General features: G+C 51.7%; 1 protein-coding gene across 3 annotated transcripts in view; it reads left to right on the top strand.

Moving 5' to 3' along the window:
* The window catches only part of MMP17 (matrix metallopeptidase 17), a 115,940-nt gene extending 105,220 nt beyond the window's left edge, over nucleotides 1-10,720 (top strand). For all 3 annotated transcript variants that reach the window (XM_077308378.1, XM_077308377.1, XM_077308379.1), the window contains 6 exons: nucleotides 578-754; nucleotides 1,023-1,122; nucleotides 3,010-3,092; nucleotides 6,630-6,782; nucleotides 8,912-9,169; nucleotides 10,028-10,720. In XM_077308378.1, coding sequence (XP_077164493.1) covers nucleotides 578-754; nucleotides 1,023-1,122; nucleotides 3,010-3,092; nucleotides 6,630-6,782; nucleotides 8,912-9,169; nucleotides 10,028-10,338 — 1,082 coding nt within the window. In that variant the 3' untranslated portion in view covers nucleotides 10,339-10,720. The remainder of the gene's footprint in view (nucleotides 1-577; nucleotides 755-1,022; nucleotides 1,123-3,009; nucleotides 3,093-6,629; nucleotides 6,783-8,911; nucleotides 9,170-10,027) is intronic.
* Nucleotides 10,721-13,420: the final 2,700 nt, after the last annotated feature.

Below are 13,420 nucleotides of genomic sequence, written 5' to 3' on the forward strand. Positions count from 1 at the left end.
GATCCGAGAAGTTCCCCTCGCTTGTTGAATAAACTTCCTCGACAGCTTTAGATAAGCCCTCCCATCTTCCCAAATTAGGGATGAGAAATTCTGGCTTACTTTTCCATAAGCTGGTTGTGACTTGGTGGCACTCCCCACCAAGGTGACCTTGTAGTAGCTAATTGGATGAGCTGTGATCTGGGAAGTTACCCTCAATCCTTGGTGGATTTAGATGGTCCTTCCCATCCTCCACAATATAGGGATGAGACATTCTGGCTTTCTACGTAGGGCCGATGTTGTTGTTGTTATGTGCGAAGTCGTGTCCGACCCATCGCGACCCCATGGACAATGATCCTCCAGGCCTTCCTGTCCTCTACCATTCCCCGGAGTCCATTTAAGTTTGCACCGACTGCTTCAGTGACTCCATCCAGCCACCTCATTCTCTGTCGTCCCCTTCTTCTTTTGCCCTCGATCGCTCCCAGCATTAGGCTCTTCTCCAGGGAATCCTTCCTTCTCATAGGGCCGATACAGGACCGATAACCTGGCGAGGCAGGTTGAACATTGAAAGCCGCTCAGTGTTACACCCCATGCTTTTCAGATACCAACGGAATGGACCTGTTTGCTGTGGCAGTCCACGAATTCGGCCACGCCATCGGCTTAAGCCACATCTCTGCCCTAGAGTCTATCATGAGGCCATATTACCAGGGCCCCGTAGGGGATCCCTTGAAATACGATCTGCCTTATGAAGACAAGGTCCGCATCTGGCAGCTGTACGGTGAGTTGATGGTGCTGGGTTCTGCCTGGGGTCGGGTGCGGAGCTGGGTGGGAATCCTGCCACACTTGTCTAATTCACTACCATGGGGGCCAAGCTGGGTTTACTCAGATGCAAGTTCCGGGAGGGGCCTGGAGCAGACAGGCAGGCGGATTGACTAATTGTTGCCTGCCAGTTATTCTGTATCAGAAAGTGGACGGGAAGGGCTTGCCACCCAAAGGGCAAAGGAGGTGCCCATCATGCCTGAATTGCTCCTTGTCTTTGTGCTCAGGGGTCAGGGAGTCCGTGTCCCCCACAGCCAAGCCTGACGCAACGAACGAGGATGACCACCCCTTCCTGCCTGATTTGCCGGAAAACCGTTCCTCCACCCTGTAAGTCAGTGGTCCTCAACCTTTTTATCACCGGGGACCACTCAACGCTTGACAATTTTACTGAGGCCCGGTGGGGGGGGGGGTAGTTTACTCCTCTACTCTCAACCACTGCCCTAACGCTCTCTGATCGCTATGGTAATGTCTAAACATCCCTTCAGAATAAGATGCAGACACGCCACAACAATGAACATAAGGAACATTTTATTTTCATGGAAATTTTAACTCATGACAATGACAAATCCATGGGAACCCTGAGCTTGTTTCTCTGCAACGAGATAGTCCCATCTGGGAGGGATGGGAGACAATGACACCCGAAGTGTGTTGTAAAGGGCCAGGGGGGGGAACGAAGTAAAGGGCCGGGGGGGGGGGGAGAAGGCGTCCTTCGCGGCCCACCTCCAATTAGTCAACGGACCACATGTGGTCTGCGGCCCACAGGTTGGGGATCGCTACTGTAAGTGACATTCAGACATAACAAAATGATAGGCATCGTGTGATGGAAAGTGGGGCAGAAATCATATCCTGCACAATCGCACCGCTTCTGGGGTTTCTAAAAGCCTGAAGAGTGTCTCCGGGGTTTCTCAAGTGTAGAAAAGTCGAGAAAGGCTGTTCTAGAAGGACCTTTGTTCTGATCCAGGTGGGCTCTTCTGGAGGCCCACTTCTGTATTCAACAGGGCCCAGCCATGTTCGGGCACTGCTCTGGAAGGAAGAAGAAAGTCTATTTTGCCACCTGCCCGTTTCCCCCTGCTTCCTGGCTGCTCCTTCCAGCGGGAAGGAACGTGTTTGCAATAGCTAAGCAGCGAAATCAGCCTCTAGCAGGTTTGCCAGGAAATTCGTCCTTGAAGGGGCATCCTAGAAGTTCAGCGTCCTCCCTTTGCCCTGGAGCCCCCTTGCTTCGTGGCCGCGGCAGGGAAGGTCTCCTGCTTTGTCCCCCTCAGGCACACTCGGCGGCCATGAATTTTTCATCACGCCTGTTCCGTCCTCCCCGGCAACTGCACGATCTGTCGCTCCCCGTTTGCCACGGCTGCTCCGGAGGCTACCGGTTTTTCTCCTGCAATTTTCAAGGGCAAACGTTTACACCTAGTTCGAAAGGCCCAAATCCACACGGGGTTGGATCGCCTTCCCCAGAATTCCCGTGGTTTGTTCTAGCCCTAAGGGGGAGTGGCGGAGGAGGAGGAGGAGTGATATGGGCTGAGGAAGAAAAGGTTTTATACCCCACTTTGCACTATCTGAAGGATCATAGCATCAGACACTTGGAAGGGGCCTCTAGGGTCATCTAGTCCAACCCCCTGCAGAATGCAGGAAAGTCACAACTGCCTGCCCACCCACAGTGACCCCAATTCCATGCCCCCCCCCCCAAGAAGCCCAGAGTCCCTGGCCAGTCTGGCCTGGAAGAAATCTGCCTCCTGCCCCCAAAGTGGCGATTGGCATTTCCCTGGGCATGCAAGAAAGGGCCACAGGAGCCAAGCACCAACAAAACACGGTCCCTTCTGCCTCCCACTCACAGTCTGTTCACAGAACCAGCAAAGACCCAAAGCAGCTTACAATCACCTTTCCCTTCCTCTGCCCCCAACAGACACCTGGGGAGGTAGGTGAAGCTGAGAGAGCTCTGAGAGAACTGTGACCGGCCCAAGGTCACCAAGCCAGCTGCATGTGGGGGAGGATCAGGGAATCAAACTACAGAGTAGTGGCCACAGTTCTTTCATTCTTACACCTGCTGTTTGATAGCAGGTGGAAAGCTGATGGAAGAATACCTAGCTGCTCCTTCCTCTACCTTTGGTCTCTGCTGCAGCTTTTGGTCCCAGGAAGGTTTGGGAGACTCTTCCTTGCTGGGGAGAGCCAACAACAAGAGTTGTGATGAGCAACGCCATTTGGTTTTCTTCCCACTAGGCTCCGGAGAGATGTGCCCAACCGATGCACCACGCATTTTGACGCCGTGGCTCAAATCCGAGGAGAGGCCTTCTTTTTCAAAGGTGAGCATGGGCCCCTCCCTCCCTCCCTCCCTCCCTCCCTCCCTTCTTTCTTTCTTTCTTTCTTTCTTTCTTTCTTTCTTTCTTTCTTTCTTTCTTTCTTTCTTTCTTTCTTTCTTTCTTTCTTTCTTTCTTCCTTCCTTCCTTCCTTCCTTCCTTCCTTCCTTCCTTCCTTCCTTCCTTCCTTCCTTCCTTCCTTCCTTCCGGAGCAGAAATGGCTGTCTCTTGGAATTTTTTCTTTGCTGTAAAGAAAAGGCAAGAAGAAGAAGAAGACAAAGAAGAAGATGTCGTTGTCGTTGTGTTGGTTCTTATATGCTGTTTTTCTCTACCCGAAGGAGTCTCAAAGCAGCTTCCCTTTCCTCTCCCCACAGCAGACACCCTGTGAGGGAGGTGAGGTTGAGAGAGCCCTGATATCACTGCTCACTCAGAACAGCTTTATCAGTGCCGTGGCGAGCCCAAGGTCACCCATCTGCATGTGGGGGAGCGGGGCATCAAACTTTGCCTGCCAGATTAGAAGCCGCCGCTCTTAACCACGACACCCAGCTGGCTCTTGACGCAGGGATGCCATTTTCAGTAGTATCCCTGCGGGGTTCCCAAGAAGCAAACACTTTGTTCCACCAAATGCCAAGGCTCTGAAATTACTGACAAGATATCCACCCTTCGGAACTTTGAAAATATCAAATTGTGACCACCTGTGGCTAGCCTACAATTGAATGCTTCCATTTAGCGGTGGTTTTTTTGGTGTGGCTCCACATTGACCCACAAAATGGTCCCTGAAGTCCCTCAAACGCACAGTTTCTGGCTGACAACCTGCTCCTTTTGAACACTTTCCCCAAGGCAACCATCTGTACGAGTCCTCTCGTTCCAAATGTCACGAGCGTGCACCTTCATTATAAAGCCCATCTGTCTCCCCACTTCCTGAGCATCTGCTGGCAGTACTTCTCCTGGAACAAAAGCACTGCCGCAAAGAACCCTTGCGTTACCTCAAGAAGGAGAGCCACGTTGATCTGTAGCAATAGGAAAAAATCTAGAGTCCAGGAGCGCCTTGAAGACGAACGTAATTTGTTGCACGGGGGAACTTTCATGAGTCACTGGCTCACTTCTTCAGATACCTCTAGAATGAGAGTCTATCTGTCCTTATATCTTGGAGAATGGGGTGAGTTCAGATGCCGAAATACAGAAGCAGGGCAGAGAGATCATAGATGTGGGGAAATCTGCATTGGCGATGAAACGGGAAACCTAGGTCTCAATTCAGTCCCGCTCAAGCGCAAGACAATGCAGCCACCTGGACTGAATCGAGACGTTGGTTTGCTGTCTCATTGCCAGTCCTGATTTCCCCACATCTCCTACCCCTCTGCATATCACACTTAATCCAAATATACGTGCTATTGTCATTCAGCATCCCTTCCTCTCCCCACAACAGACACCCTGTGAGGCAGATGGACTCACATGCAGTGACTTTCAACCCTGCCATGAAGTTTTTCTGTCTTTAAGGTGCTCCTGGGATTTTGCTCTTTTTTACTACTTCAGTACTCTTGTTCTAGGCCTGGCTTTCTCAACCAGGGTTCCTTCTTGGCTTCTTGTAACCTCCTATGATAACGATTTGTTCCCCCTCCCATTCCAATCTCTCCAAAGGATCTGAAGATAACTTTTTCCCCCCTCTCCAAATTGTCCAAAACCAGATTCTGGCTTTCATTCCTATATTATTTTATTGAGGATATTCACTCATGCCCCACCTTTCTTCCCTCTGGGGATCAAACATTTTATAGCCTACTTTTCACCCCTATGGGGACCCAAAAGAGCTTACATAATTCTCTTCTCTCATTTATGTTCACCCAAGAGTGTACGATTGGCCCAAAGTCACCTATCAAGACTCCTATGGTGCGAGTGGGAATTTGAACCCGGCTCCTAGCTCGACACTTTAACCACTACAGCATGCCGGCTCTCAAAAGTGGCTTCTGTCATTTCCCACTTCCCCATGTTAGCCCCACAACCACCCTGCGAGGCGGGTTAGGCAGAGAATGTGCAACTGGCCCAAGGACGCCTGGCTCACTTCCAAGGGAGAGTAGGGATTTGAACCCAGATCTGACACTTTTGTGCATCGTTACTGCTCCTGCCCCAGATGCCCATAAACCGAAGAGAGGACAAATTCAGCCTCACTGTCGGGCCTCGGCAGGCAGGCAGGGGGCTGAAGGACCCCCTTTGACCCAGAGGGACTCATGCATGTGCAAATGAACCATTGGCTCCCCCCCAAAAACCAAGCAAAACACCAAAATGTCCCCATTTCTGCCTACGAAGTCAAAAAAGCTTTGGGGTGTGTTTTGCCTCGGGAGGGGGAAGCCGCCCAGATGCAGCCGAATGAGGGTTTCTTCCTGAAAAGTCAGGCAGGCCCTTGCCCCTTCCAAGCACTGGCCTCGTTAGGGATGCAAAGGATCGCTGCATTTAATTGCGCGCTTCCCCCCTAAATATGCCGAGGTCTCTTTTTGCCGAAGCCTTTTGAAAAACCGTTTGTCAAGGAAGCCGTAATCGCCGCCCCGCACGCCCCCCTCCCCATGCCCCCGCATGTATTATTCATGCCTCGGTAGAGAGCAAATGTGCAAAGTGGGGCATAATTACCAGTGTATGATATAAATCCTTATAATTGTGATTTTAAAAAGAAAAGAGGGGAGGGAGGGAGGGAGAGAGAGCCAAGTTGTCCCACAAGGGCGGAAGGGCCAGAGGTTCTGCCTCCTGCATTATTAGGCTAAGATCCAATTTACAGAAAACCTGAAAAGACAATCTGGCCAGTTGGTCAAGATGCCAAAGAAAAGAGAGCGGCTGTCTCCAACCCAAATCTTGCAGGGGGACTCTTCCCTTCGCCAGTTGAGATTTCTCCTGTGCATAAAGAAAGGAAGGAGAGGGGCTTGGTGATAGAGCATCTGCGTGGCAGGTGGAAGGCCCCAGGTTCAATCCCAGCCATCCACACAAAAAGGGAACAAATCTGAACCCAACCAAGAGTCCAGGAACAAACAAAGAAAAAGTTATGAAAAAGAGAAATGTCTGCAGGGTATTTCTAAAATAAAAAAAACATACATTGTTGGTCTCTAAGACAGCCAGCTTGGTGTCGTGGTTCAAGAACACTAATCTGGAGAACTGGGTTTGATTCCCTGCTCCTCCTGCACATGCAGCCAGCCGGGTGACCTTGGTCTGGTCACAGTTCTCTCAGAGCTCTCTCGGCCCCACCTACCTTACAGGGGAGAGGAAGGGAAGACGGTTGTCAGCCACTTTGAGACACATGAGGCCTGCTGGGTGACCTTGGGCCAGTCCCAGTTCCCATACGGCAGGCCACTTGTGAGTTAGGTGGGGCTGAGAGAGCCCTGAGAGAACTGTCATTGACCCAAGGTCGCCCAGCTGGCTGCATGCAGAGGAGTGGGGAATCGAACCCGGTTCTCAGGTTAGAGGCTGCCACTTGTCACCACTACATCAAGCCAGATCTCAAGGGGGCCTTAACCCATGCTTCTTTTTGCGTGCCCCTGCCTTAACCCATGCTTCTTTCTGCAGGCACATATTTCTGGAGGCTGACCCGCAATAAGCATTTGGTCTCTCTCCAGCCGGCCCAGATCCACCGTTTCTGGAGGGGCTTGCCTCTCAACCTGGACAGCGTGGACGCTGTGTACGAGAGGACCCACGACCACAAGATCGTCTTCTTCAAGGGTAAGACAACATCGGTGGTGGCAAGACCTGGTCTCCTCCTTGCAAGTCAAGAACTCTTTGTTATCTTGCCTGTTAAAGCAGGAGGAGAAACATTAAAACATAGAGCTGTAAGGGTCACCAAGGGTCATCTAGTCCAACCCCGCACAATGGGAGAAATTCACAGCTGCCCCCTCTCCCCCCATGACCCCTGCTCTGTGCGCAGAGGACAGCCAACCCCGCCCCCCCCCTCCAGATGCCTCGGCAAATCTGGCTTGGAGGAAAATTCCTTTCTGGCCCAAAGGTTTTGACCAGCATTACTCTGGGCTGATAAGAAAGAAGAAAAGTTGGTTTTAATCCCCCACTTTGCCCTACCAGAAGGAGTCTCAAAGCGGCTTACAATTACCTTCCCTTCCTCTCCCCACAACAGACACCCTGTGAGGGAGGTAAGACTGAGAGAGCTCTGACAGCTCTGTGAGAACAGCACTATCAGGACTGTGACTAGCCAAAGTCACCCATTGTAGGCTGGGCGGGAGGGGGGGAATAACAGAAGCAGTTTTTAGAACTAGTCAGCAACTTTTTGGAGGGGGGCTGGCTTGGTGGTCCGTGGGATGTCCGGGGGGGGGGGGAGTGGAGACCCCAGGTTATTGCCTTGACCCATAAGGGCCTCACCTTTCCCCGCCTCCAGTAGGAAGTTATTTAATCTCCTGTAATTGTATGGTTCTCTGCACAGGTTCTTTTGGGATCCATCCCACCGGTGTCATTTCTGTTCTTCTGCAGTAGAATAAAAATCATAAAAGGTTTTCCAGCCTAGTGGTCATTCTATTTGCGCATTGCACACCAGGCACGCAACCCTAAAAGGTCCAGATAAGGTCCTGAGCCATCTTTAGGAAAACATTATTCCCAGGAGCATTTGGCTGTACGGGGAACTTGGCTTCATGTATCCTGCAGCTGTCAGAAAGGCTCAGAATTTTTCATTGACTGAGCAGCATCGCCCTCTGCTGGCTCGCTCCAGAAGGACACCCACCGTCCGCCTTTGCTGACACAATCTTGCTCCTTAACTGCCCTGATCCGGTCAACTCAGGAGCAAGACGAAGGCTCTGCCCATCAGGGGGAAAGTAGCCGAGGGCAGGAGCAGGGCCAGGAGCACAACTGCCGAACCAGCAAGGAAGGGGACCTCAAGGGCATGCTGGTGGCTTGCACACTGATTGTTTATTTCGGCCAGGATCCTCTTGGGAAACAAGGTGTGGGGTTTTTTTCCTGTTTCTAGGCAACGGGTTTCCACCCATCCTTCCTGTGATCCTTCTCCAACAGGCTTGGTGTTATGGGAAGGATCTCGGCGAAGGCAGGGTGGCGCCCATCTGGACAGGAAAGTCTGGATGCTTTTACAGTCCCATATTCCATATTCCCTGCTCCACACCCCGTTGCACCCAATCCTGCAACCCTCCAGCCTCCAGAGAGTTTTTTCTTTAAAAAAAAAAATCAATAATGGGCATAGAGCGTCTTAATAATGTCCCTGGTTCTTTGAACTCCCAGTTTTGTATTTGAAAAAATTCTCCAGCCCTTTTCGTTGCAGAGGCATTAGGGGAAAGGCTTAGCGCTGCAATAAAAATGTTTTTCTTTTTAAAAATGAAAACAAGGAATTGAGAGAACCTGGTCAGCAGATGGCAATTTAACAATTTAACGCAATTTAATGCTACCACAGGGATTAGTCCACAACTCTGCTTTCCCAACCGTATTCAGCACGATCACACCACTTTTGGGGTCTCTTGAAGCCTGAAGAATGTTTCACGGGGTTCTTGACTGCAAAAAAGCTGAGAAAAGCCACCATAGAGCCAGTTTCTAACCACTGCCCAACATGGTGTCTCTTTGAGCCAAGGAGAGGGAAATTCTATGGCATTGCCCTTTCAAAGAGCACAGGAGTATGGGAGTTAGACGCTTCAGAGAACCTAGGGTCCTTTAGCAGAGCATTTCTCTCTGTGCCTTTCTTCCTGGAATGTGGAATGTGCCCATGAAAGCCACTTCCCCAGTGATTTGTGACAGCTTCTCATCCCTCTCCGATTGGGGGGTTGCCACAGCGGCTGGCAGCAAGGTATCACCTTGACCGTGCGGGAATGACCTTGCTACCCACCTGCCGATTTTTTTCTCCCCAGGAGATAGATACTGGGTGTTCAAAGACAATAACGTGGAGGAAGGCTACCCTCGGCCGATCTCGGATTTCGGCTTGCCGCTGGGAGGCATCGACGCCGCGTTCTCCTGGGCCCCCAACGACAAGGCCTATTTCTTTAAGGACAACCTCTACTGGAGCTACAACGACCGGGAGCGGAGGATGGACTCCGGATACCCTTCGGACGACCTCCTGTGGAAGGGGGTCCCCAGCCACCTGGATGACGCCACCCGGTGGTCGGACGGTGAGTGAGCCGGTTTGAGGAGGTCGGTGCAACTGAGTGGTTTGGAGTATTTCTTTCATATTTGCCGTATTTCTTTCATATTTGCTGTATGGATTGGGACCTGTGGGTCAGTTCTGCTAGCCGTTGTCAGGGGAATGCTCCCCTTGCCGAGGGACAGGGCCAACACTGACCAAATAGATCCCTGGGATCTGACCCTTGAGACAGTCCCTGCTTATCCCCTAACCTCCCTCACAGGGCTGTTGTGAAGATAAAAAGGAGACGTGAGATCCGTCACTACTCCCCAAGCTCCTCGGAGGAAGGAAAGGATATCATCTCAGAAGAGGCATTCCTGTCTGTTTAAGGCAATTCCCCTGTGTAGACAGGGAATGCCACTTCTGAGATGGAGAAGAGGCATTCCTGCATCTTTGAGACAGGAGAGGTGCTCCCTGTATACAAGAGAAGAGGAATGCCTCTTCTGCTATGGAGCTTTGGAAAACGGCATTCCTGTCTGAGACACGAGATTCTTTCTCTCCTGTCTGAGATGGGGAATGCCTCTTCTGAGACGGACCCCCAAGAAGAGGCATTCCTGGTGGAGACAGGATAGGCATTCCTTCCATTTTACAAGGGAAGGGGAATGCCTCTTTCAAGACAACATAAGCTCTTGATCTCCAAGCTAAGTAGGCTTTTTTATCGTTCTTCCCCTCGCGTTTTCTTCCTAGGCCAATGCATCCTGATAGACGTGCCTCGATGAAAACCGATAAAGCTAGCTTGACTCGGTTTTCTTTAATCCGTCGGCAGCCCTTCCCGCAGACATCCTAGCAGGGCCAGTGCTCGTCCTCTCCCATGCTCCGTCTGAGCGCTTTGCTTTCCCCCCCACAGGCGCCACCTACTTCTTCAAGGGCAAAGAATACTGGAAAATACCAGACAGCAGCTTGGAGGCCGAGCCCGGCTACCCACAATCCATCGCGAGAGACTGGCTGGTGTGCGGGGACATGCAGTCGGACGCGCCCGACCCGGCCGAGAGCACCAGGACTGGGGTGCGGTCCAAGCAGGGACACCACGACGAGAGCCGGTCCCAGAGCGAGGTCTGCTCGTGCACCTCGTCCTCCTCCGGCCCGCTCTGCTCGCTCTCCCTAGGCCTCGTCTTGGCTAGCGTTTGGACAACGGCTTGGGCTGCCGGGCCGCTATGACAGCTGCCGGATCAGGACCGGACGATGCTGCAGCAATTCAGGGATGCAAAGAGGGCCGGGGGGGGGGGGAGGGGGGGGACGGAAGAAATTCACAGGATGCCGCACTGTTAAAAGAAGCCACACACAACATTCCTAGGAACGTGATGGGAACAGTACAGATTCTCCATGAGAAGCGAACTTCGTTTCGGTTTGATTTGGGGGGAGGGGGGGGTCGTCTTTGGTTCCCGTTTTGTTCTTTTGCTTTCCTTTATTTTATTTTTAATTTAACGAGCTTGGACAGCAGACTCCGGGGGTCCTCACTTTCTCGTCTCCCCACTCCCTCGCCCCAGACGGTGGAAAGAATAAAGGCCCTGGCTCGTCTTTGAGCCAGGGGCATTGCCTAGCCCGTATCATGCTGTGGGTTTTGGGGTGGGGAGGGAGTAAACAGCCCCGCGATCGAAAGAGAACATGGGAGGAGAATTTGCACGCCTGGTAATCGTGCAGTGGCTTCATGGCAATTCAGGTTTCGGCTATCTGGGTTAGGGGTTTCTGCATTACCCCCTCCCCCCCAAAAGACCCCTGTTATTAGGAGCAAAGCAGACAAAAAGCCGAAATCTCTAGCCATTTTTTTGTGAAGAACTCTGGGTGGTGTTGGAGGTTAGCAAAGCTCCTTTCCCTGGTATAGTCCTGGCCGGGGTGGTAGAGGCCTGTGAGAAACACAGCCTTATAAGGCATTGAAGCCTATTTCTGCGACCAGCTACAATTCAATTCCCTACCCTGCGTCAACGTTTCACTCTAAGGCTTTTGTGTGCATCCGTGACTCAGAATCCAACTTGGTGGGCCTTAGAGGTGCCCCCCGCATTCAGACTTTGCTCTGCTGCTTCCGACCAGCCCAGAATCCCCCCTGAATCTAAGCACCAGAGATAAGGAGGTGGTTTGTGTCAAGTTTGGAACAAAATTTCACCTGCGGCCAGAGGGGGGCAGCATTCAGCTGCATTCGGCCAGAAGAGAGCTTCTCTCTTAACAAATGTTCAAATGCACAGTGGTGGTTTTAGACGGTAATGGAGCAGAGCTGCCGGGAAGGTTTTCGTCTGTGTCTGTATAGCAGGGGTAGTCAAACTGCGGCCCTCCAGATGTCCATGGACTACAATTCCCAGGAGCCCCTGCCAGCATTCGCTGGCAGGGGCTCCTGGGAATTGTAGTCCATGGACATCTGGAGGGCCGCAGTTTGACTACCCCTGCTGTATAGTATAGCCGTACAGGGCAGGATCCTGCATTGAATGGAAGAATCTTCATCCTCTGGGAACTGAGCTCAGGCAGATTGTGAGGGGAGGTGGGGCAGAAGGGATTGTGTTGTGCTTGTGGCCCTTTCTGGCTCTCGTAGCTCTTTCTGGCATGCCCAGGGAAATGCCGATCTCCATTTTGGGGTCAGCAAATTTCCTCCAAGCCAGACTGGCCAGGGATTCTGGTTTGGGGGGGGGGGACGGCAATCTGGACATGGAATTGGGGTCCCTGTGGAAGGGCAGGTCGTTGTGAATTTCCTGCATTCTGCAGGGGGTTGGACTAGATGGCCCTGGAGGTCCCTTTCAACTCTAGGATTCTGTTTCATCCATCTGTCAATTTTTACCCTCCATGTTGCTCAGGACAGTTTATGTGAGTTTCCTCTACCCCATTTAATCCAGGCTAACAGAGAGTCTGTCTGTCTGTCTGTCTGTCTGTCTGTCTCTCTCTCTCTCTCTCTCTGCTGGCATGTTGCATGTGACTTACAGCAAACCTGTGATGTTTTCAAGCCAAGATGTGGATGGAGGTGGTTGGCCATTGCCCGCCTCTGTTTTTGCCATTGCCTGCCTCTCCCATCGAAAGAATGATCGGGGCCAGCCCTGCGTAGCTTCCAAGATCTGACGAGATCAGGCATTAGAGAATTCCTGAGCCCAATTTAGGGAAGTTGAACTCAAGGCTTCTCACAGCGCCGGCTTCCTCTCCGGTCGAGTGTCCGATCTGCTCAGCATTTAAAGCAAGCAGCATTTCGACTGTATCTGCATCTGAAGAGTTGGCCAGACTTGTTACGGACTTGGCAGCCAGCCAGTAGCCGCCTTTGGCCCCTGCTCAGAACTTAATGGATTGTTGGGGCCAAAGGTGAGAGCAATGCTCTTGGTTTTCCCACTCCGCTTCTGACACCACTCGAAAACTGCATTTCCCATCAGCCTTAACAGGAAACAATGCTCGGCAAAGTCGAGAATAGAGAAGAGCTGTTTTTTTTTTATACCCCGCTTTTGACTACCCGCAGCTCTGCTTCCCAACCACGTTCTGCACCATTGTATTACTTCTGGTGTTTCTCGAAGACCGAAGAATGTTTCAGGGGTCTCTCAACCATAAAAAAAGTTGAGAACAGCTGCTACAAAGACCCTTACCAGCATGTTCTCGGTCCATGGTCATGCATATTCGTAAGTTCCCATTGATGGAGATCCTTTTAGGGCAGTGGTCCCCAACCTTTTTATCACCGGGGACCACTCAACGCTTGACAATTTTACTGAGGCCCACTGGCCCTAACGCTCTCTGACTCTGGTCGCTATGGTAATGTTTAAACATCCCTTCAAAATAAGATACAGACATGCCACAACAATGAACATAAGGAACATTTTATTTTCATGGAGATTTTAACTCACGACAATGACAAATCAGTGGGAACCCTGAGCTTGTTTCTCTTCAACGAGATAGTCCCATCTGGGAGTGATGGGAGAGAAGGACACCCGAAGTGTGTTGTAAAGAGCCAGGGGGGATGAAGTAAAGGGCCGGGGTGGGGGGAGAAGGCGTCCTTTGCGGCCCACCTCCAATTAGTCAACGGACCACATGTGGTCCGCAGCCCACAGGTTGGGGATCGCTATTTTAGGGTGCCTCTGGTCACCACTGCTGGTTGAGGACGGCGAGACTGGCCATGAGCAATTCCCTTGGGCCAAGCCAGCTTTGCAAGGAATCGGCGAGCTCAACTTTACAAACTGAAACCAACGAAGAGAAAGGAAGAGCCAGCCATCCATGTGCTTGGAGAGCGATGTTGAGAAATTCAGGACCGGGCTGCGTTGCTAGCATGGGCCAAGTTCTCGGG

This window comes from Paroedura picta, chromosome 13 (assembly GCF_049243985.1).
Source record: "Paroedura picta isolate Pp20150507F chromosome 13, Ppicta_v3.0, whole genome shotgun sequence".
NCBI classification, from domain to species: Eukaryota; Metazoa; Chordata; class Lepidosauria; order Squamata; family Gekkonidae; genus Paroedura; species Paroedura picta.